Source organism: Dermacentor andersoni, chromosome 8 (assembly GCF_023375885.2).
Source record: "Dermacentor andersoni chromosome 8, qqDerAnde1_hic_scaffold, whole genome shotgun sequence".
In the NCBI taxonomy this organism is placed as follows: domain Eukaryota; kingdom Metazoa; phylum Arthropoda; class Arachnida; order Ixodida; family Ixodidae; genus Dermacentor; species Dermacentor andersoni.
In genome coordinates this window covers 153,742,218-153,764,397 of record NC_092821.1, presented here as the reverse complement: position 1 = coordinate 153,764,397, position 22,180 = coordinate 153,742,218, and the positions used below count along the sequence as shown (strand labels likewise).

At 45.4% G+C, this 22,180-nt stretch overlaps 1 protein-coding gene across 1 annotated transcript in view; it reads right to left on the bottom strand.

The window, feature by feature from the left end:
• The window catches only part of LOC126525988 (uncharacterized), a 183,464-nt gene that overhangs the window by 44,637 nt on the left and 116,647 nt on the right, over positions 1 to 22,180 (bottom strand). Inside the window, exons 11-12 of the mRNA XM_072284147.1 lie at positions 17,525 to 17,569; positions 15,796 to 15,810 (exon numbers count right to left, since the gene is read on the bottom strand). Of these exons, the coding sequence (XP_072140248.1) occupies positions 15,796 to 15,810; positions 17,525 to 17,569 (60 nt within the window). The remainder of the gene's footprint in view (positions 1 to 15,795; positions 15,811 to 17,524; positions 17,570 to 22,180) is intronic.

Sequence of the window (22,180 nt, the reverse complement as noted above, 5' to 3'; positions counted from 1 at the left end):
GTTCATGGGACCTCTGCGAGTACCCGCTGTGAATAAGCCCTTACACTCTGCTCCCGTAGGAATGCATTCTGAGCCATCGCGCAGTCTGAGAATCAAATCCGCGACCACGTGCTCACAACACAACAGCGATTGAGCCACTGCGCAGACGATGATGTAGTGTGTGTGAGTGTGTGTGTGTGTGTGGGGGGGGGGGGGGGAGGGCGAGTTGGTTTATCTTGACAGTTCTCATAAAAAAAACTCAGTGCCCTTCAACTCTGTGAAGAAGGATGACAAGCGAAGCTGTGTATGTGGGACCCTTCATGGCGAAATATACCTCCGCCGCGGGTCGGGCCGGCATTGCACCATCTTCGGGATCGGCGCAGGTGTGAGGAGTGCTTAACGCCTGCTTCACCTCCGCCGCGGTCGGCCCGTCATTGCACTATCTTTGTGATCGTCCAACGTATGGGAATTGCGTAACGCCTGCTTCACCTCCGCCGCGGGTCGGTCCGCTATTACACTATCTTCGTGATAGGCCCACGTATGGGGAGTGCTTAACGCCTGCTTCACCTCCGTCGCGGGTCGGGCTGATATTGCACTATTTTCGTAATCGGCCCACGTAGGGTAGTGCTTAAGGCCTGCTTCACCTCCGCCGTGGTCGGCCCGGCATTGCACTATCTCCGTGATAGGTCCACGTATGGGGAGTGCTTAACGCCTGCTTCACCACCGTCGCGGGTCGGGCTGATATTGCACTATTTTCGTAATCGGCCCACATAGGGGAGTGCGTAACGCCTGCTTCACCTCCACCCCAGGTCGGCCCGGCATTGCACCAGCTTCGGTATCGGCGCAGGTGTGAGGAGTGCTTAACGCCTGCTTCACCTCCACCGCGGTCGGCCCGGCATTGCACCAGCTTCGGGATCAGGGGAGCTTTTTGCTTACAACAACGACACGAAAATTTCCTTTACGGTATAGGTATGCAGCTTCGCTGTAAAACGCGCTAAAGACGAAGTCGAATTAAGGAACACATACGACAGTACTGGCGCTACTTCCAACTGGCGTTTATTACAAACGGTCATCTATTTATGCTCTGCGCATCACTTACATCATGCACTCATCATCATGTACACAAAATATTGTAAATGAATCAGATCATACCCACGATTGTATGATCAGTCAGTTAATGTGCCTAAATATCGTCACTTCATTTTCTTGCAAAACCAAAGGCTGACAGCTGACGCACTTGTCGCCTGCTTCCCTTATGAAATATGCTTGAACTATTTCGCGTTCTATTTTTGTGTTTTCTTTCCTCAAGAAAGTTGTGTCACCAAACATGGGTGTGCATGCACACTTATTGTAGTGCTCAGCCAAGTGACTGCCGTATTCTTTTCTAACATCATTATTGTGCTGTCTAGCCTTGTCATTGAAGCACTGGCCGGTTTGTCTTATACAAACGCGTTCACAATCTAAGGGTATCTGATGCCCAACATCTAAAGTGCATTCGGTGTAATTGGTCCGGTGATTAGTATGACATTGCATGCGTTTCTGCTGCTTCTTATTTTGAAGGTTACACACTGCTGACAATTTACAAGGTGCTGACAAAACTAGATTGACATTGTGTCGGTTTGCCACCTTTTTCAAATTATGGGAAACTTTATGGAGGTATGGGATTAGATGTACAGGTCTCTTGTCGTGATTTTTAGTTGGGCACTTCCTTCACCGTTTTAATTTTTGAAGCAATGTTTCACAGACAGATGAAATCACAGAGACTGGAAAACCAGCATGTTTCAATCTGTCTACTTGGCTAGACATACCATGCTCAATTTGGTGAACACATTACTTTTGCAAAGCACTCTGAATGCATGTGGTGGCTGTGCCCTTAATCAATTTAGAATGAGCGCTATCGAAAGGCAAAACACCTTTCTTTGATCTTGAGTTGTGTCTCCAGCATACGTGGTCATCTGACAAAAATCAAATTTGAAGATCTAGAAACTGAATACAGTTGTCATTATGCAGTTTAAAAGTAAACTTGAGCCCTTGGGAAAACTTGGTGAAAATTTAAGACAATCTGCTACAGCATCGTCAAGACACAGAATTGATGAATTGTTAAGGACTATTAGATAGTCGTCGACATACTAAATACACGAATGATTTCCCAGTTAGTTCCGCATGAACGCGGTTGTCAAAGGACGCTAAACAATATCCCATAATATCGCGGCTATTGACGGTTCAATATAGATTCATGTGCTTTGAATGTAATAACGGGCATTGTGACTAACGGCAGTAGAATCCAAGTAAAATTCTAACAAGGTTAAAAAATTTTCGTAGTTCATACTAAGTCTGAAAATATAGTCGTACACTAAGTTCAGAAAATTCAGTTTACCCATTTCATCAATCTTTTTCACGAACAGCACGTACATTCTAAGAAAAGTTTACACCATTTGGAGTGCCCCTTCTGCCACACAACAATAATCGTCATCTGCCTTGATGCGTTTCCTTTCTTTAACGCTGCGAGACAGGTACTTTCGAGTAATGAATGGCATGCGCGTTATCAGCATGATAGCATTCCCGACAGGAAGTAGTGGGCGCGGCGTTTTCAAGAAAGGAAACGCATCAAGGCAGATGACGATTATTGTGTGGCAGAAGGGGCACTCCAAAGGGTGTAAACTTTTCTTAGAGTGTAGAACGCCTTCACGCGTCACAGAATATAAGTATTCAACGTCTAGAGAGAAAGCTGTGGCTACAGATCCCGTACCATCTTGCAGCTCTAAGATAACGTAATCAGAACACCTCACCATGACGGGATCTTTGATTGGTAGTCGCTTCAGGTGCCCTTGCAGGAACCATCCTACTTCGAACTGCCACGATGCCTTCTCTGAGACGATCATGCACAAAGGATATTCAGGCTTATGGGTCTTGCATGTAAAGGAGGCTTCCATGTAATTATTTCGTCTTTCGACAGTTTTAGTGCTGCTTTCTTTTGTTTCTCCGCGTTAAAGTAGTTCACCTTGAAGTTCTTGTTCATAGCTTCATTAGTCTTCTCTTCCATCAGGTTATCTGGCCACACCCCAAATTGTCCTCCTTTATATGCTTGGAGAATGGCCAATTTTTTGTCCTTCAGGCAAGTCACTATCCTCTTGAGCGGAGATCGAGACGCCATTCCACAATCGGCTTTTTTTCAGGACGCAGTCCACAGCTTCACTGATGCCTTGATCACGCTTTGACGCCTACGTTTCTTGCTAGAGCCAAGAGCTGCTGCCCGCTGAGGTGCGGCTCGAAACTGTATCTCGGGTCTTTCTCGGGGATCTTGCTTACGGTGCCAGGTAGACTAACGTCTCCCAAGATGGTGACCGTGTTTGCTTTGGAACTTCTTGCCGGCTGTTTAGGTAATGTGAGCCTTGTACGTTGCCAAATCAAATCCGTAGTCTGTCCTGCTAACTTTTTGTAGTATATCAGCTTTCTCATGTCTTTGTTCGGGTCGTTATCCTCATGAACCAGTCATTGTAGATTCGGATATGGCGCCACTTCTCCGATATTAAGAGCTTGCACATTCTTCTGACGTGACCCCAGAATGGCTCGACAAGCCCGAAGATGGCCTGAACTTCCGGATGCATGAGTTTTTTCTTGAGGTAGTAAGACAACGTTCCTGACTAACAGGTGCATATGACAATAACGTTGATGCAGGTGATGGCAGGGTCAATTGCAGCCGGCGATGAGAGGATAGAGTCCCCCCCCATTGTAGAATAATTTTGTTGCAACAATACCTTGATTTGGCGAGTTGGTTCATCTTGACAGTTTTCATAAAAACGCTCTAAAGACGAAGACGAAGGAACACATACGACAGGAATGGCGCTGCTTCAAACTGGCGTTTACTACAAACGGTCATCTATTTATGCTCTGCGCATCAGGTGCATCATGCCCTCATTATCATACACACGAAAATTGAAATGAATCATATCATACACACGTTTGTATGGTCAATGAGTTCATGTGCCTACCTTTCCACTAATGTGCAACCATCCAGAGGGGAATATATGGAATGGTTGGGATTAGGGGGAGAGGAGGCAGAGAATGGGAAAAACCGACGCAGCCTCGAAACGAGTGAATAACAGCCTTGGTACTCTTCGCGCACAACTAGCACACATGGGGAGACGGCGAGAAAGGTAAAAGGCGACGTCAGAAGTCGAGGAAACACCACTGCTATATATAGGGTACCTCGATGCGCGCCACGATCCCAAGGCACCCTAGCCACTACTAGACACGACAGCGGTGTCGGACAAACTAGATATATTTAAGTTCGAAGTATGGTACGTTTCTGATATTACCGAAAAATTAACACAATGCAAATTTGTCAAGCGGACAACTGACGCACAGCCTGCATCCTCAAAACCGCATTAAAGCAACGTAGCGTCCAGGTGACAACGTCGCACTTCTCTGTCCGCCGTTGTAGCTTTGCGAATATCGCACTGCTCAACGTCGCGGGTTTGATCCCGACCGCGCCAACCAGATTCCGCCTGAATACTAAAATGCTTAGATTTAGGTGCTCGTTAGAGAGACCCTGGGTTCAAAATTAATCCATAGTCTGCCACTACGGCGTGCCTCACAATGCCGCCGAACTTTTTTTGGTACATTTCTACATCCTTATCAATTGATAATGAATTATGATACGCTTAATAAATTATTTCTCTCAATAAATGATGTGTGGTTTCACGTATCATATTTCGTCTCTGAACTTGTAGATTATCGTATATGTCAGAGTTTATTTGTTGTTGCCTTGTATTACTTTCCTTAATTTTCTTTTCTTTTTTTGCACTTTGCAGTGTGGTGATTCAGCAATTGATATAGCACTTGTCACGTTTCTACACCTACTCTGTATTGCGATGATATTCGCGTAACATTTACTGGTATCTTAACGTGCATAAGACACTAGTTAGCTTTTGACTTCAATTGCACTTTTTCTATTGAGTGTATTGATGTTGTACGCTCATACGCTGTGCGAATAAAGCGCTTGTTACGTTGATGCTTTTATTTTCTTCCTCGTTTAATAACGCTTGTTTTACATTGATGTAACCATAGTTTTCCCCTTACCCAATGCATTCCTAAAGGCCTGTAAGATATTATAAATATACTTTCTTAAAATAAAATAAACACGCAGTGTGCAGACCCTAGGAAGAGCGACTGGTATATTGTGTTGGGCGTAAGTAACATTTTAATCATACTGTTCATAATTATGAAAATGCCTGAATGGGTGCGAAATATAATTTGCTCATAAACGGGTCAATGAGTACATAATTCATCATTTCACGCTTCGCGCACCATTTCTCGCTCCATGCAGCTTGAAGCTGCGTTACGCAGCCGCCAAGCACACACCGCAGAACACATGAAATTTCTTTAATCCGCAATGGAACATTCCTTAAAGCTTGCTGTGCCTGAGCTGAAACATTCGTTGTGTATTTGCACGTTCAGTGACGCTTCACCTTGAATGTTTGCCCTTGAACTGGCACACTTATTCCTGCGAGTTGGGTTTGTTCGTTCGCTAACAAAGCCGGCACTATAGGCACATGGTTCAAGGGGGCGGGGCTAGTCGGTGGCTGTTCATACATCCTACTCGCCTCGTGACGAACTCTTGCAGAGATTAACCACTTCTATACATGACCACGTGGTATGTATTGAGAGCATACGTGTGCACAAAAAAGAAAAACCCGACCGCATTCGAGAATAAATAGCCGCCAGCACAGGCTTTGCCCCCTCGTACACCTTCATTTGATTTCATTTCAGTGAGTGATCATATATGGCCACTAGTGGAAAAGCCCTATTTTTCTCGTCTCGGCAAGAGTACCGAACAGTATTACAGCCATGGCTTGCGACGTATGCATTCATCACTTTCGGCGCAATGTTGCTTCGTTGTAACGTTGCGTGTCTCACCCCCTTGCCTCTTCGCAGTGGCGTGCGTCGAGGAGTGGCCAGCGTGGCTGTGGAACACGATCGCGTGTTAAAACCGACTTTTCTTGGCTTCAGTGTTATCGTCTCACGCTCCCTTTTAGTTGTTTCATTCGTGTCCTTACTCGTAACATCTATAGAAACTTGTCATTAGCCATGGTGTTCGTCAGAGCGCTTTTACAAGCACCAATATGTTTCGGGAACAAGAAAAGAGCAAGGAACAAAAAGAGCAAGGAAGGAGCAAGAAAAGAGCAGAAAGTCTTGGGCAACATTGCGTGTTTCCTGCCTCTAATCCCGAAATAATATTTGGCTCGGATGACGGGGCTACCTTGCGACTAAGCGGGTGTGCTGTGTGTTATTATTACTGGCGTTCACAGCGCTGGCTATGGCGTCGTGCCGCTCAGCTCGACGTCGCCACTTTCACGTATCGGTGGCGAGTACCGCGGGGCGGAATGCAAGACACGCTTGTCAACGATCGCTGCCCGTCGGAGAACCTCGGAAAATTAATACGGAGCCTCCCGGGGACGGCGGCGTGCCTCGCAATCGGATCGTGGCGCGACTCCGTTAGGTTTATAGGTGTGCGCATCGCCAGATCGTTTCCGCGCATCCTTGCGAAAGGCGAGAGACGGTGAGATTTTATTGGCTTTGCTTCCCGACAAATGGCCTGTTTTGAATCGCTGAGCGCGAATTGAACCAAACAAATGGAAGCGGCACGAGCATGACTATAGCTATACATTTGGTGAGTGGTTTGCTTTCGTCAATATGTGTGTGTGTGCGTGCGTGTGTGTGTGTGTGTGCGTGCGTGCGTGCGCGTGTGCGTGTGCGTGTGCGTGTGCGTGTGTGTGTGTGTGTGTGTGTGTGTGTGTGTGTGTGTGTGTGTGTGTGGTCTTTATCGGAAGGCCAACATAATTTAATAATGTAAGCTTATAGCTACACGTAGCCGATCATTTAAGCATATAAGCTGAACAGGCTTCCGTCAGCAATTACAATGTAGAAAGTCAATCTATAGCTTACCGACAACTATTGCTGGTGCTTCACCGCCTGAAATGAAATCAGAACGACATGATTATGTTTCGTTTATCTCGTTTTCGCCATGCGCCATCGTAAAGCATCGAGAGTAGCCCAAGAAACGCCCCATCTGTTAAGTTCTAAAGATCTCAGAAGACATCTTGATCGTCACAAATAATGCTAAGGGGATGTTCTACATCTGGCCTCACTGCAATTGGCCCATTTAGTTGCGTGTGAAATGTAGGTATTCTTTTTAACTAATTTAAGTGAAATGTGTTTCATTTAGGAAAGAAAGCTGGATATGACCAACATAATATTCAATTTTGAGCCTCACATTATCTACAAAAGTTGTTGGAAATTGCTAAATTTCAATGAATTCGAAGCACAAAGTTTACAAATCTGACACTCTGCTGGACCAGCCGCTACTGCAACTCTGCAAACCGCATTTTTTATAGTATTTAAGTGCGTAAATTGTATATACATGTTTACAACTTCCGTGAAATTGTAACGTTTACGAGCTCTGTTCATAGCTGTGTAAGTAAATCAATTTTGTTCGATTTAGATGTCCCAATAGCTGCGTTTTATAAAATTGATATCGATTTTTTTATTGCCGTGTTACAGAATAGCAAACTGCATGCCTACACTTTTTTCTTTTACTATTTGCAGTCATCATCATCATCATCAGCCTATTCTATGTCCACTGCAAGACGAAGGCCTCTCTCTGCGATCTCCAATTACTGCATTAGGGTAGAGGCTTGGGCGAGTTGGTCGTGGTTCATAATGGCGGTGTTTGCGTAAGCGCACGGAAGCTTAACCATCTAACCTTTGACGACCCTTTTGTGGTAAAGAACTCAGCCGCTGTTATGAACATCTTAAAACAAAGTAACACAATACTCAAGGCGTTGTCTATTGAAATTAAAGATTTATATTACTCTCTGCCGCATGACCAGCTACTCTTGTGTGTAGAAGAATGCATGGAAACATTCGCGTCTTCCGCGTTCCAAACATGCATAGGTATTCACAATAGCAGCTTGCTGGGATTGCTCAGTTATTATTTAAAGGCCACATTTGTGTCCTGGAATGGCAATAACCACATACAAGGAAGTGTATGCATCGGATTTTGCTTGGCGCCTATAATAGCGCTCTTTACTCGTCTCTGTCCTTCCTTTCCTACTCTCGTGCGCTACGCAAACACCACCGTTATGCTCCAATTATTATTTGCAGCATATTTTGTAAATGACTGATTGCCGCAATAAAAAATCTGCTTGCTGTAATACTCGTTCGATGTTAACTGTCTTCTATTAAATGCAGGAAACCTAATCGAATTTGATGCAGCAAATGCCAAACAAAACAATATTTCCATTTCCGTGCATTTACATAGGAGAGCTCCAGAGAAAAATTACAATGTTCATGCCTAGCGGAGGTGCCGCCATAGTGGTGGTACCAGTACCATGGCAGAAATCTTATGCATACTACCGCGTGCTTACAATGCTTATATCTCTTACATATAGTTGCAATGTCTCAGCACTGCAGATGTATACAATACATAAAGCTTAACAGAAAGAGCAATACATTTCACAGCTAACTCTTAAGCCCCGATTTCTGGAAACTGGTGCTACTCCTCCAAACAAATCTGTATGCCCCCTATCCAATGGATGTGGGGCATACAAGGGGGCTAGGGCGGCCCTAACGACTGGATCGGCGCGGCGACGGCGAGCCCTTTCACGAGCGAGTTGTCGCCGCCGCTCGTCGAAGGCTGCCTGCCCATATGCACATGTGCCGGCCCCACATGAAAACTCGTATGTTTCCATATGTAACATCCCACAAAAATTCAAAAAAGTTGTACTTTGGGTACACGTTGACTTGAAGTCTGCAATTACAATGTGCCGCCTACAGGTCATTAGAAATTAATTCTGTAAATTCTATTAACAATTGTCCGACAATTATCGTGCAGACTCACATATCCTTACTGCACGAACCTTGTTCAACAAAACTTATCATTTTGTTTCTAATCTCGTATATTAAATAACATTAGTCTGTCGCTGCAGAAACTAACGGTAGTGGTGGTCTAAATATCATCCCTTCCAAATATACTTGGCTGCCTTAATGCGACGCCTCCTCTCCAATTCAACACATGTCCTTGAGCTACAGCTTTATACGGGAAGGTCATTTGTGCAACTTAATTAGCCGATTAACCAACTGTTTTACCTTTAGCACATTCATTCATGATTTTCCTTTTTTTTTTTTTCAAGAAACGTTGGCGTCTCCAAGAAATCCACTCGAAGAAACGGAGTGGCTTCTTTTTTCAAGGTTGCTCGAAATAAAATGCGCGCACGCGCTCTCACGCGCGTACATACATGCATGGAATCACGCTGCATGTTTCTTTTTCGCACAAAAAAAAAGCATGATAGGAAGTTTTAGCGCCGAGTGAGTTTCTTACTTGCACCCCTTGGCGCTGAAAACAAACAAAAGCAGGCGAGAGTCAGTCAACGAGCGTCAACCACTGGCGGGCTGCAAAGCTCATAGCGCCCGCGCCACGCTGCTAGGGTACGCAGGAAAATGAACGTTAGGCTAGACAAAGACAACACACACAAAAAAAGTTGTAAATTCGCTTCAAAGGCGAAGCATCGATTGCGATAGAAAATAATAGACCGGTACACGTAGGAAGGTCAGCAGTTTTATCAGCCGCATGAACTACAGAAAACGTTCGCTTACAAACTAAGTTAACAAGCACGCTGTCGCGCGCGCACAAGCACAGATGAACACATCTCACTCGGTCGCTCGCTGTGAGAACGCTGGCGTGGTGATGTGCGACAGCAGCGGTGAGCGAACACAGCGAGCACGAATCCATCAGCTATCTTGTGTCGGCTAGTCATCGAACCCACAACAGACTACCTCCAAGATAGGGCGCGCGCGGCCGGAGTAGAAGCGGACACGGGCGCTACCCTGCTCCCCTGTGCCCTCCTAGCGCGCGCGAAGTCGGCGCGCTCCCTCCCCGCCTATTCTCCATTGCAAGCGCGAGAAGACGCCACCGCACCTTGCCACCATCCTTCTCGGCTCACCCTCGCATCTACAGCTATGCGGAGCCTAACGAACAAGCCGCCGCCCACGGCGGCGGCGAAAATTCACTTGCAATGTCGATATAATTGATGTGGATATAAAAGGAATAAAAAATACTAACCCTTCCCCTACCGGAAAATGGGGGTAAGCGAAGCTTGTCCTGCGCGCACGTGACCTTCGTCATGCTTAACCCACAGGTAACGGTGCCGGATTGCTTCGGCCTCCTGCTCCACCAGCTCGGGATCGTCCTTTCGTTGCTATCGGATTGCCGGGGCTAGGGCGGCTATAACGACTGGATGGGCGCGGTGGCGGCGAGCCCTTTCACGGGCGAGTTCTCGCCGCCGCTCGTTGAAGGCTGCCTGTTGCTCGAGGGAACGCACAGCGTGTCGCCGTCCCATCCGTTTAACGAGATTGAAGTGAACGGAAACCCGAGACCCTTTCCTGCCCTTTCCCTCCTCGGCAGAAGCGAAACGGCTCTAAGTGGTTGCGCGCGTGGCGTGAGCGCGCGCCTATGCAGCTGGAATCCTTGCTAATGACTTACGCTCCGGCGCCGGCGCAGCTGTCAACTCCCCAAACCGTCCTATCCCGCAGCTGCTCTCATCTGGGATCAACTGGGTTTTTTTGCGTGACCACGACAACGCTACCGAAACTTGCGAGCCAATACAAGCTTCGCTTGACAAGGCTTTTCACGACTACAAGCGAAATGACACCCGTTACCAATCTCTTGCACTCGGTGCAGATGAGGTATTTGCTCGTTAATGAGTACACTCTGCGAGATCAAGCTACAGATGGCAGCACCGTTGCCGCATGAATGTGGATAGGCGGTCGACGGCCGCAGTGAAATGTACACGGCGGCGCTTCGCTGTGAGCCATTTGTCCAGATTTTCTAGCAAATACCATAGTAAGGAAATACCCTGCTTAAAGCGAACTGATCGTATAGCCCTCCAATGCCAAATGTTTCGCACGAACTGAACATTCCTATTTGCTTGAAAGAAGCATACGAACTGAGATACATAGCGCAAGTAAGACACAGGGACAAGCAGGTACACGGGACGGGCGCTAACTTTCAACAATTGATTTATTGCAGCTGGTGAGCATATATGTACTCACTGGGACGCCACTGCAATAGACACGCAGAAGGGAAGGAGGAAAAGCAGTCATGTGACTACTATACCCAACAATTCAAGCTCTTTCTTTGATAAAAGTATAGACGGAGTGCTAACGCAATCGTCACCTGCTCTGGCTATCTCAGCTTCTATCTGTTTTACAGCACCTAACAAACTCTTGAGGTTGAGTGTGTTGAGCTGTCCCATGAGGAAACAAAAGCCTGGTTGCGCTACCACGCACAAATATCCTTTTGTTAAATGCACTCGCAACGTGGTGTATAAGATTCCACTTTCGTGTGGGAAGTGCTACGTGGGCCAAACGGGCAGATGTTTAAACATGCGTCTGGCGGAGCATAGTAACAAAGTGGAGAGCATCGCAATAGATGGGCATCTGGCTGCACATTGTAGAAAATGTGACGCGAAGGCACCGTGCTTCCCTCTCCTGAAACAAACTGTTGTTGTCTATCGCCACAGGAATAAGATTACGAGGGAAATTGTCGAAGCAGCTGAGATAGCCAGAGCAGATGACGATTGCGTTAGCACGCCGTCTATACTTTTATCAAAGAAAGAGCTTGAATTGTTGGGTATAGTAGTCACATGACTGCTTTTCCTCCTTCCCTTCCGTGTGTCTATTGCAGTGGCGTCCCAGTGAGTACATATATGCTCACCAGCTGCAATAAATCAATAAATCAATAAATCAATACTTTTATCAAAGAAAGAGCTTGAATTTTTTGGGTATAGTAGTCACATGACTACTTTTCCTCCTTCCCTTCTGTGTGTCTATTGCAGTGGCGTCCCAGAGAGTATATATGCTCACCAGCTGCAATAAATCAATTGTTGAAAGTTAGGGCCCGTCCCGTATACCTGCTTGTCCCTTTGTCTTTCTTGTGCTATGTATCTCAGTTCGTATGTATCCCACCAACACGCCCAAACTTATTTCCTGCTAAAGTTGAAAGAAGCGCAAGATATCATTCTACGGGGGACTGGCACTCAGCCACATAGTCTCTGTTTCGGCCCTTCCCTAGCGATTCTTGTGTACTTTTCGCTCGTGTTCCACCTACTATCAACATTCCTGCGAAAATTATTACCGGATTATCTGCGAATCTTGCACTGAAAAAAAAAAAGGACGTCTGTGTTCCTACACAGCGAAGTAGCAAGTTAATGGCGCACTCTGATTCACCAATTCTACGCATATACATCTCCGTTTCATTTTCTCCAATCTGCTGTGAAATGCAGACAGTTAATAAGTTCAGTTAGACAGGCTATGCCACTGAGTGACAACACGTTAGTGGGATCGCCAGGTGACGTCAAATGTTGCTTGCTTGCTTTTATCGACGTATATCCCCAAAAACAAGTCGTTTAAGCACAACGCTGCTCTTGCACGGCTGGGCGCACGACAGCAATGCGAAAACGTTTCAAGTATATTAAGGGATAAAAATTATTAGGTTGTTTATATTTTAGCCAATAATGGCCGTGGCCTTCCGTCAAGCTAACAGCGCCACAATGAAGAGCGAACGGAAGAGCCGCCTTTCAATTCAGTGCTGTGACATTCTGCTTGCAGAAACTCTCTCGTCAAGCCTCATGTAATACTCCCATAAGCTTTCCTTTTGTAACGGTGCATCAAAGCACACAAAAAAAGCTCGCAATTCACCTGCGAGGCAAAATTAGATCATTGCGAGGGCGTCCGAGCCACATATTCAAAGGACACCTCAGACGTATAGCTAATTAAGGCTGTTCGCGTCCAAGCGAGAGTCATGCAATTGTCGCAATTATCATAATGCGGTTGTCGTGAGTAGTACTTAAGATTTAAACCAGTCAAAAGACGAAGAACAGCGGAAGAGAGGTGGCACACACAACGACGCTTATCACGTCGGCATGCGAGGGGATAATTGCGTCGGCACAACTTCTATCTCACTGATGCAGAAGGAACTAAGTTTCCTATCGCACTGTTGCTACAGCCACTTGGTCTGTCTCATAATCAACGTTGGTTCGTGTGCGGTTTAGCTCTTCTGCTGCGCATGCTCGCCTGGTTTTCCTAGGAGATGTTTTCTTTTTTTTTTTTTCGACAAATTACAGTCCAGTCGTTGTGTGTCCCACGTCTCTCCTCTGTTGTTCGTCTCTTAACTGGTTTAACTCTCAGGATTGTGTACCAACTGACATAGATCGCAACTCTTGTGTAAGAGTGCGAAGCGTTATGATATGACCACATGGTTACGATTCTTTTTTCTACTGCTGAGTGATGTTCGCGCCACTTGTTTCGTGTTGACACAGAGATCGCGCAGTGATATCGCGGCAAGTCGCTGCGACCATCTCATTTGTTGACACCGAGCGCAAAGGCTTCCTGTGACGTAGTCGAAACACGAAGCCAGAATAGAACTAATATGATTGTGGACAACGGAGGATGCGAAGGTCATTTTAGCGGGCATAAAGTAAATGTATATTTATTGGTTCGCACTTGGCTTCAAGTAAACAAATTTAGCCTTAATCTTACCAAGGCCAGTTACCTTGTTTTGGGGCCAATAAATACAATAACAGAATATTCAATAAATGTCCTGATCGGACAGGTTTCTGGGTGTTTGGTATCATGAGAATTTATCCTGGAATGCACATGCCACTACGCTTTCGGCTGACTTGAGCACAAGTGTGTACAAAATTGGCAATCTAATAGCGGTACACTTGAAAGTGTCCTTGTATTATACTCTCGTATTCCAGTTTCGGGTGGCGCATGCATGCCTGCTCGAACAGTTAGTAAAAAACCTCTGCGTGTTACATCATCTCAAGGGACAACCGTTATTCACCAACTTCTGAAAGCCAACCAGGTGTTCACCTTTCGTTTACTACAGAACATGCACAAAATTCAATTAAATGTTACAAATCCATATCATCCCACCACAATATACCCATTACGGACACATGGAATATTGGTTGCATAGATCTTACAATTCTAAACACTAGTATCAAGTGTAATAGTCACCTTTCGAAGTAAATATTTAATAACAATATTGAAAAGAGAATAATCTACAATGACTGAGTAGCGCTGTAAATATAACACGTATAACCATAGGCGAAATATAAGCTACCTTGTTTTGACTGCTGTAAATGTCAAAACTGTTCCTTTCTTTTGTACATCACTAAATTCATACTTGTGTTCACTGTGCTGGTGTACTAATTTTACTATTACTGCGGTATTTTGCTCGTGTTAATGCTGCCCCTTTCTATATTGTTAACTAACCAGTATTATGTGCAACGTAATAGGAATAACTCCTCCCGTAACGTGTACTGCCACGTTCGAAATATTGTATTGTAAATCCCTGTCAGCTGTATGGCAGATGAGCTGATGCCCCGTCAGGCCATTGCGCCTGTTGCTTCGGTTCCCCTCATTCTTTCAAGAAACAGAATAAACTCCACCCATCGCGTGCCCGACACGGGCAGTCGCCGATCTTGCAGCGCAAAGACAACGGCGCGAGGCCAAATGTTTGTTACCACAGTAAAAAAATGTGCACACGCATTTACGACTGCTCTACAACCACAGAACAAACATACCTTAAAGTTATGCACGCGGTACCTGAACGTGTAAACACGTGGTGCCTAGCAGACGACGCGTGGCACGATCCCCACTATCCGTGGTTGTGTGTTTTTTTAAAGAGAAATGGAAGAGATAAGTGACGTAACTGTCTCTCACAGGAGGACACCTCAACAGCACTGCACGGGGAAGGGGTACGGGGAGAAAAAGATGAAGGAGATAGTGCCTACTCTTCCCCAATGCTCACAGTTCCATCAATAAGCGTGCATTTTCGGCATTGATGGAATTCTGTGAAGCAACACACCTCAGAGCGCGGCTGTAGGCCCCGCAAAGGCTTAGCTACATTGTCTCTTTTTTACTATTCCGGTCTCTCTCTCCTTTTTAGATCCGTAGTTATGCCAGCGGCCACTCTGCTGGACCTCGTAAGTCGAGATAAGACACGATTAGGGCAGGATATTCTGCTTTTTTTTTTTTAATTAAGGACACTAAGTTCAGCCGTCCTGGCTGTTTCAGTGCACCCGAGTGGCAGATGGCACTTTGGTACGTTACCTGAAATGCCTTGTATGATTTCCGAGTTTATTAGAACCAGCGGGAAAGTGACAGTAATAACTGTCAAGTCGAAGATGTTATCTCCTGTTCCCTGTGTACGCGTAGAAGAATGTATTATCTGATTGGGCCCGAAGTTTCGCATCAAATTAATGATCGTATTTTCAGGCTGCCAATGTAAGCACGTAATGCCTAGCAGACGACGCGTGGCGCGGTACACGCAATCCGTGGTACAGCCAGTGTCCGACAGGCGGCGACTCTGCTCAATATCGTGGTAGGTAAGCAGAGATAAGTAAGCGACGATTAGAGTATTGGTGAAAGCAAAGCAGAGATTGATAAAACCGTCGTTATTGCAGATCTAGGTAACGACACAGTATAGTGACAGAGGTTTTAAACACAAAAGTTAAATCGAGATCAGATAGCCAAAAGGCTAGATAGCGATAGATGTAGTAAAACCTGATTAGATTAACCAGGTTAGGGGCTATTTGTATGCGCTCCGTTCCGAAGGCGATGGCAATAAACATCATCATCGTCATCATCGTGGTCAATGCTTCATCGCACCTTCAAAGACTGAAAACGTTCAAATTTTCAAAAGAATAAAATGCTGAAATATTTAAAAGCTACAGAGCAGATGCTTACTCCGAGGTGTGCTCTCTGAAAGAAGGCAAAAAAGAACAGGATATTAGTAAAAACAATACCTGCGCCATATTTAAGATAAAAAGAAAAACTAACGACCGTATGGCGAGCGGTCACTACGCAAACACTCGGCCGCATGCGCTCACCGCGTCAGAAACGTCATGCGTTGGCAATGTTGAAAATAAATCTTCCTTTTGCATGACAAAATAATAATTGTCAAACTCGAGCATTAGGAATAAACAAGGCATCTCGTCGTAATTTTTTTCAGCCTGACTTAATTCCATAAGATCTATCATTTCATTCCTTCCCTTCGTGACACGCTCATTATTCTCCTACACATGTCGGCTAGGATAACGTTGATATTGCGTCATGTTAAAAATAACGTCACAAATGCGATTTACACATACGTACAGAGGGAAGTACCAGAGTCAAAACTACAGAGGGGGAGAAGTTAGCAATAACTAGATAGCTTAAATACATGCAGCAACTGTACATGGCTATAAAAAGAAGCAGAGGATTGTAACATTGTTGATGTCACTAGCTAACACGCACAGAGGAGGACGTGTTGATTCAACAAAATTTACCGTGACGCTTATATATATATATAGTATATAAATGAGAAATTAATGACAATGAAATTTGATGGAAAAATATAAGCGTCACGGTAAATCGTGTGACAGAGGTTTTAAATATATATATATATATATATATATATATATATAGATATAAACGAGAAGAAAGGAGGTTAACCGAGGGGCCCGATTTTCATTAGTCATATCATAAGAGGCCAACAAACACTGACACCAAGGACAACATCGGGGAAATTACAATATGTTGTCCTTGGTGTCAGTGTTTGTTGGCTTCTTATGATATGACTATATATATATGTATATATATATATATATATATATATATATATATATATATATATATATATATATATATATATATATATATATATATATATATATATATATATATATATATGCGTCTGTGTGTGTGTGTGTGTGTGTGTGTGTGTGTGTGTGTGTGTGTGTGTGTGTGTGTGTGTGTGTGCGTGTGTGTGTGTGTGTGTGTGTGTTCGTTATGAAATCACATTCGCCAATATTGTATAAGTTTGTGAAATTACGCAACCGCTCCAACTCCATTATGACTGACCCGGAGGCGTAGGAATATTATATATTTAAAAAAAGAAAAAATAAAACGTCATGGCTTATGTTTGTACTGACCTTCACTCATATATATATATATATATATATATATATATGAGGTTCTGCGCCTCCGGGTCAGAGTTTTCCGTTTTCCCGTATTTAGGCGGGAACTGCCGAGGTTGTGATATTTGCATCCAAGCAAGTATCCCTCTGGTTGAATACTTGTCAAATAAAACATCCGTTACATAAGAAAAAAAAATTTTTCAGCGCACTTCTCGCTCTCTCGCACTGCTGAAATAGCATCTGCGAAGGCGGACAGTTTTGAAACTTGTTTGGAGGAGCGCTAAATTTAAGGACATGGAAAAACAACACGATGGGGGCATACCATACTAGTTTTTGTTTGAAGAAACGTATATACTGAAAACACTTCTTTTGGCACCACACGTTCCTCCACGTAACGAACGGTTAGTCAATGCCCATGCGTTGTTTTTTTTTCCTTCTTCCGTCGTTTAGTGCCCTTCCAAATAAGTTTCAAAATATACGAACAAGCTCAATTTCCGACCCTCCTGCGGACAGTGTACCTGATGAGCTCGGTCCAGTCCGTGATGTATAAGACGGGTGCGTAGCTGCAAGTATAAAAACATCATTAGAAAAGCAAAACCGAAACAACGCTTGACGCAGTAATGCAGAGCACAGAACAAGCGATGGGAACAGCACACACTCCAGGCTCCGTGTGTCTACCCTTGTAGACATCAGCTGCTATTTTTGAATGTACTATATAATTTATACGCAAGAGACAAAAGTGGCATTTAAAGGGGCCCTGAGCCACTTTTTATCGAAGTGGATAAATGCATTTGAAGTTAAAATAGGCTATTTCTGAAATACTTTGCCGCAAGATCACTTCAGCGCGTTCAGCAGAAGCGGAGTTATTGGCAATCAAACACGACCTCTGCTGTGCTCCGGTTCCTTCTTCAATGCATTGCGCTGCGAAGGCTACGGCGCGCTGGGGCGCGCCCCCGACGCTCCGCCTTCTAAATGTCACCGTGGCGCGCAGTTCAAATTTCATTTTGGAGATGCCACGACTCCAAATGCGGTTGGCCTCAGCGAGCCGCGGTGCGATTGGCCAGATAAGTGCCCTTAAACTTCGTAAAGCAGTGCCACGCTTTGAAGAATGCCGCCTCCTCCTCGCGCACTCTGGTCGAGGCCGACGCCGCGTCGCTATTGGCCTAATGGCATCACGTAAGCCCTCGCGCCGTGCATCAGCGCCATTTTTGCTCGAGAAGCGTCTACGGAGAGGCGAGGAGCGCATGCTGGCTCTGTTGCTACGCCCGAGCAGTGTAGGTGGCGCCACGGTCGAGGAGGGAGCGTGAAAGAGAGGAGAAACGAGGAGGAGTGAAGGCGGAGGAGGGGAGTGTCGCTACTTTACGAAGTTCAAGGGGTGTTATGGCCAGCGGACTCGTGGCGGCACCCCGCGGCGGCCGCGGTATCTACGCCATAGTGTTCCTGTATATGCGGGAGCATATACAGGAACACTATTTCAGAGTACCGCAAAAATTTCAGAGTACCGCAAAGGTCAGGATATTACTGGCAACACTGAGCGGCCACCGCCATATACCTTCCAAGCCGACTGCGTCGCGGGAAGGCCGCCGTGTTGGAAGAGCTTGATATTCGGTGACACATCGGGTTGAGTGTTTACTGAAGTACAAATACTTTGTGCCCAGAGATCATCATCATCATCAGCCTAGTTACGCCCACTGCAGGGCAAAGGCCTCTCCCATACTTCTCCAACTACCCCGGTCATGTACTAATTGTGGCCATGTTGTCCCTGCAAACGTCTTAATGTCATCTGCCCACCTAACTCTCTGCCGCCCCCTGCTACGCTTCCCTTCTCTTGGAATCCAGTCCGTAGCTCTTAGTGACCATCGGTTATCTTCCCTCCTCATTACATGTCCGGCCCATGCCCATTTCTTTTTCTTGATTTCAACTAAGATGTCGTTTACCCGCGTTTGTTGCCTCACCCAATCTGCTCTTTTCTTATCCCTTAACGTTACACCCATCATTCTTCTTTCCATAGCTCGTTGCGTCGTTCTCAATTTCAGCAGAACCCTTTTCGTAAGCCTCCAGGTTTCTGCCCCATATGTGAGTACTGGTAACACACAGCTGTTGTACACTTTCCTTTTGAGGGATAGTGGCAACCTACTGTTCATGATTTGAGAATGCCTGCCAAACGCACCCCAACCCATTCTTATTCTTCTGGTTATTTCAGTCTCATGATCCGGATCCGTGGTCACTACCTGCCCTAAGTAGATGTATTCCCTTACCACTTCCAGTGTTTCGCTACCTATCGTAAACTGCTGTTCTCTTCCGAGACTGTTAAACAGTACTTTAGTTTTCTGCAGATTAATTTTCAGACCCACCCTTCTGCTTTGCCTCTCCAGGTCAGTGAGCATGCATTGCAATTGGTCTCCTGAGTTACTAAGCAAGGCAATATCATCAGCGAATCGCAAGTTGCTAAGGTATTCTCCATCGACTTTTATCCCCAATTCTTCCCACTCCAGGCCTCTGAATACCTCCTGTAAACATGCTGTGAATAGCATTGGAGATATCGTATCTCCCTGTCTGACGCCTTTCTTTATAGGGATTTTGTTGCTTTCTTTGTGGAGGACTACGGTGGCTGTGGAGCCGCTATAGATATCTTCCAGTATTTTTACATATGGCTCATCTACACCCTGATTCCGTAATGCCTCCATGACTGCTGAGGTTTCGACTGAATCAAACGCTTTCTCGTAATCAATGAAAGCTATATATAAGGGTTGGTTATATTCTGCACATTTCTCTATCACTTGATTGATAGTGTGAATATGGTCTATTGTTGAGTAGCCTTTACGGAATCCTGCCTGGTCCTTTGGCTGACAGAAGTCTAAGGTGTTCCTGATTCTATTTGCGATTACCTTAGTAAATACTTTGTAGGCAACGGACAGTAAGCTGATCGGTCTATAATTTTTCAAGTCTTTGGCGTCCCCTTTCTTATGGATTAGGATTATGTTAGCGTTCTTCCAAGATTCCGGTACGCTCGAGGTTATGAGGCATTGCGTATACAGGGTGGCCAGTTTCTCTAGAACAATCTGACCACCATCCTTCAACAAATCTGCTGTTACCTGATCCTCCCCAGCTGCCTTCCCCTTTTGCATAGCTCCTAAGGCTTTCTTTACTTCTTCTGGCGTTACCTGTGGGATTTCGAATTCCTCTAGGCTATTTTCTCTTCCACTATCGTCGTGGGTGCCACTGGTACTGTATAAATCTCTATAGAACTCCTCAGCCACTTGAACTATCTCGTCCATATTAGTAACGATATTGCCGGCTTTGTCTCTTAACGCACACATCTGATTCTTGCCTATTCCTAGTTTCTTCTTCACTGTTTTTAGGCTTCCTCCGTTCCTGAGAGCCTGTTCAATTCTATCCATATTATAGTTCCTGATGTCCGCTGTCTTACGCTTGTTGATTAACTTAGAAAGTTCTGCCAGTTCTATTCTAGCTGTAGGATTAGAGGCTTTCATACATTGGCGTTTCTTGATCAGATCTTTCGTCTCCTGCGATAGCTTACTGGTTTCCTGTCTAACGGCGTTACCACCGACTTCTATTGCGCACTCCTTAATGATGCCCATGAGATTGTCGTTCATTGCTTCAACACTAAGGTCCTCTTCCTGAGTTAAAGCCGAATACCTGTTCTGTAGTTTGATCCGGAATTCCTCTAGTTTCCCTCTTACCGCTAACTCATTGATTGGCTTCTTGTGTACCAGTTTCTTTCGTTCCCTCCTCAAGTCTAGGCTAATTCGAGTTCTTACCATCCTGTGGTCACTGCAGCGTACCTTGCCGAGCACGTCTACATCTTGAATGATGCCAGGGTTCGCGCAGAGTATGAAGTCGATTTCATTTCTAGTCTCACCATTCGGGCTCCTCCACGTCCACTTTCGGCTAACCCGCTTGCGGAAAAAGGTATTCATTATACGCATATTATTCTGTTCTGCAAACTCTACTAATAATTCTCCTCTGCTATTCCTAGAGCCTATGCCATATTCCCCCACTGACTTGTCTCCAGCCTGCTTCTTGCCTACCCTGGCATTGAAGTCGCCCATCAGTATAGTGTATTTTGTTTTGACTTTACCCATCGCCGATTCTACGTCTTCATAAAAGCTTTCGACTTCCTGGTCATCATGACTAGATGTAGGAGCGTAGACCTGAACAACCTTCATTTTGTACCTCTTATTAAGTTTCACAACAAGACATGCCACCCTCTCGTTAATGCTATAGAATTCCTGTATGTTACCGGCTATTTCCTTATTAATCAGGAATCCGACTCCTAGTTCTCGTCTCTCCGCTAAGCCCCGGTAGCACAGTACATGCCCGCTTTTTAGCACTGTATATGCTTCTTTTGTCCTCCTAACCTCACTGAGCCCTATTATATCCCATTTACTACCCTCTAATTCCTCCAATAACACTGCTAGACTCGCCTCACTAGATAGCGTTCTAACGTTAAATGTTGCCAGGTTCAGATTCCAATGGCGGCCTGTCCGGAGCCAGGTATTCTTAGCACCCTCTGCAGCGTCACAGATCTGACCGCCGCCGTGGTCAGTTGCTTCGCGGCTGCTGGGGACTGAGGGCCGGGGTTTGATTGTTGTATTCATATAGGAGGTTGTGGCCAAGTACTGCACCAGGGTGGCCAATCCTGCTCTGGTGAGAGAGTGCGTTACCGGTTCTGGTCAGCGGGATCAGGCCGCACTCCAGGCCTGTTTGTGCAATTTTCTCAACACACGTTTTTTTTTTTTTTTGTATTTTCCGGTGCAGACCGGGATTTGAATCACGGTCCTCTTGCACTGGAGACGGATACTCTACCGTCCCCGTAGGAGTTAAATTAAAAATTAATTTATGAGGTTTTACGTGACAAAACCACTTTCTGATTATGCACGCCGTAGTGGAGGACTCCGAAAATTTCGACCACCTGGGGTTCTTTAACGTGCACCTAATTCTAAGTACACGGGTGTTTTCGCATTTCGCCCCCATCGAAATGCGGCCGCCGTGGTCGGGGTCCGATCCCGCGACCTCGTGCTCAGCAGTCTAACACCATAACCACTGAGCAACCACGGCGGGTCCCGCAGGAGTTGTACGCCTCATTTAACCTACAGTGGTGCCCTACTTGGTCAGTCAAGGTGGACCAATCTGAGCTCGGTTATACCGCA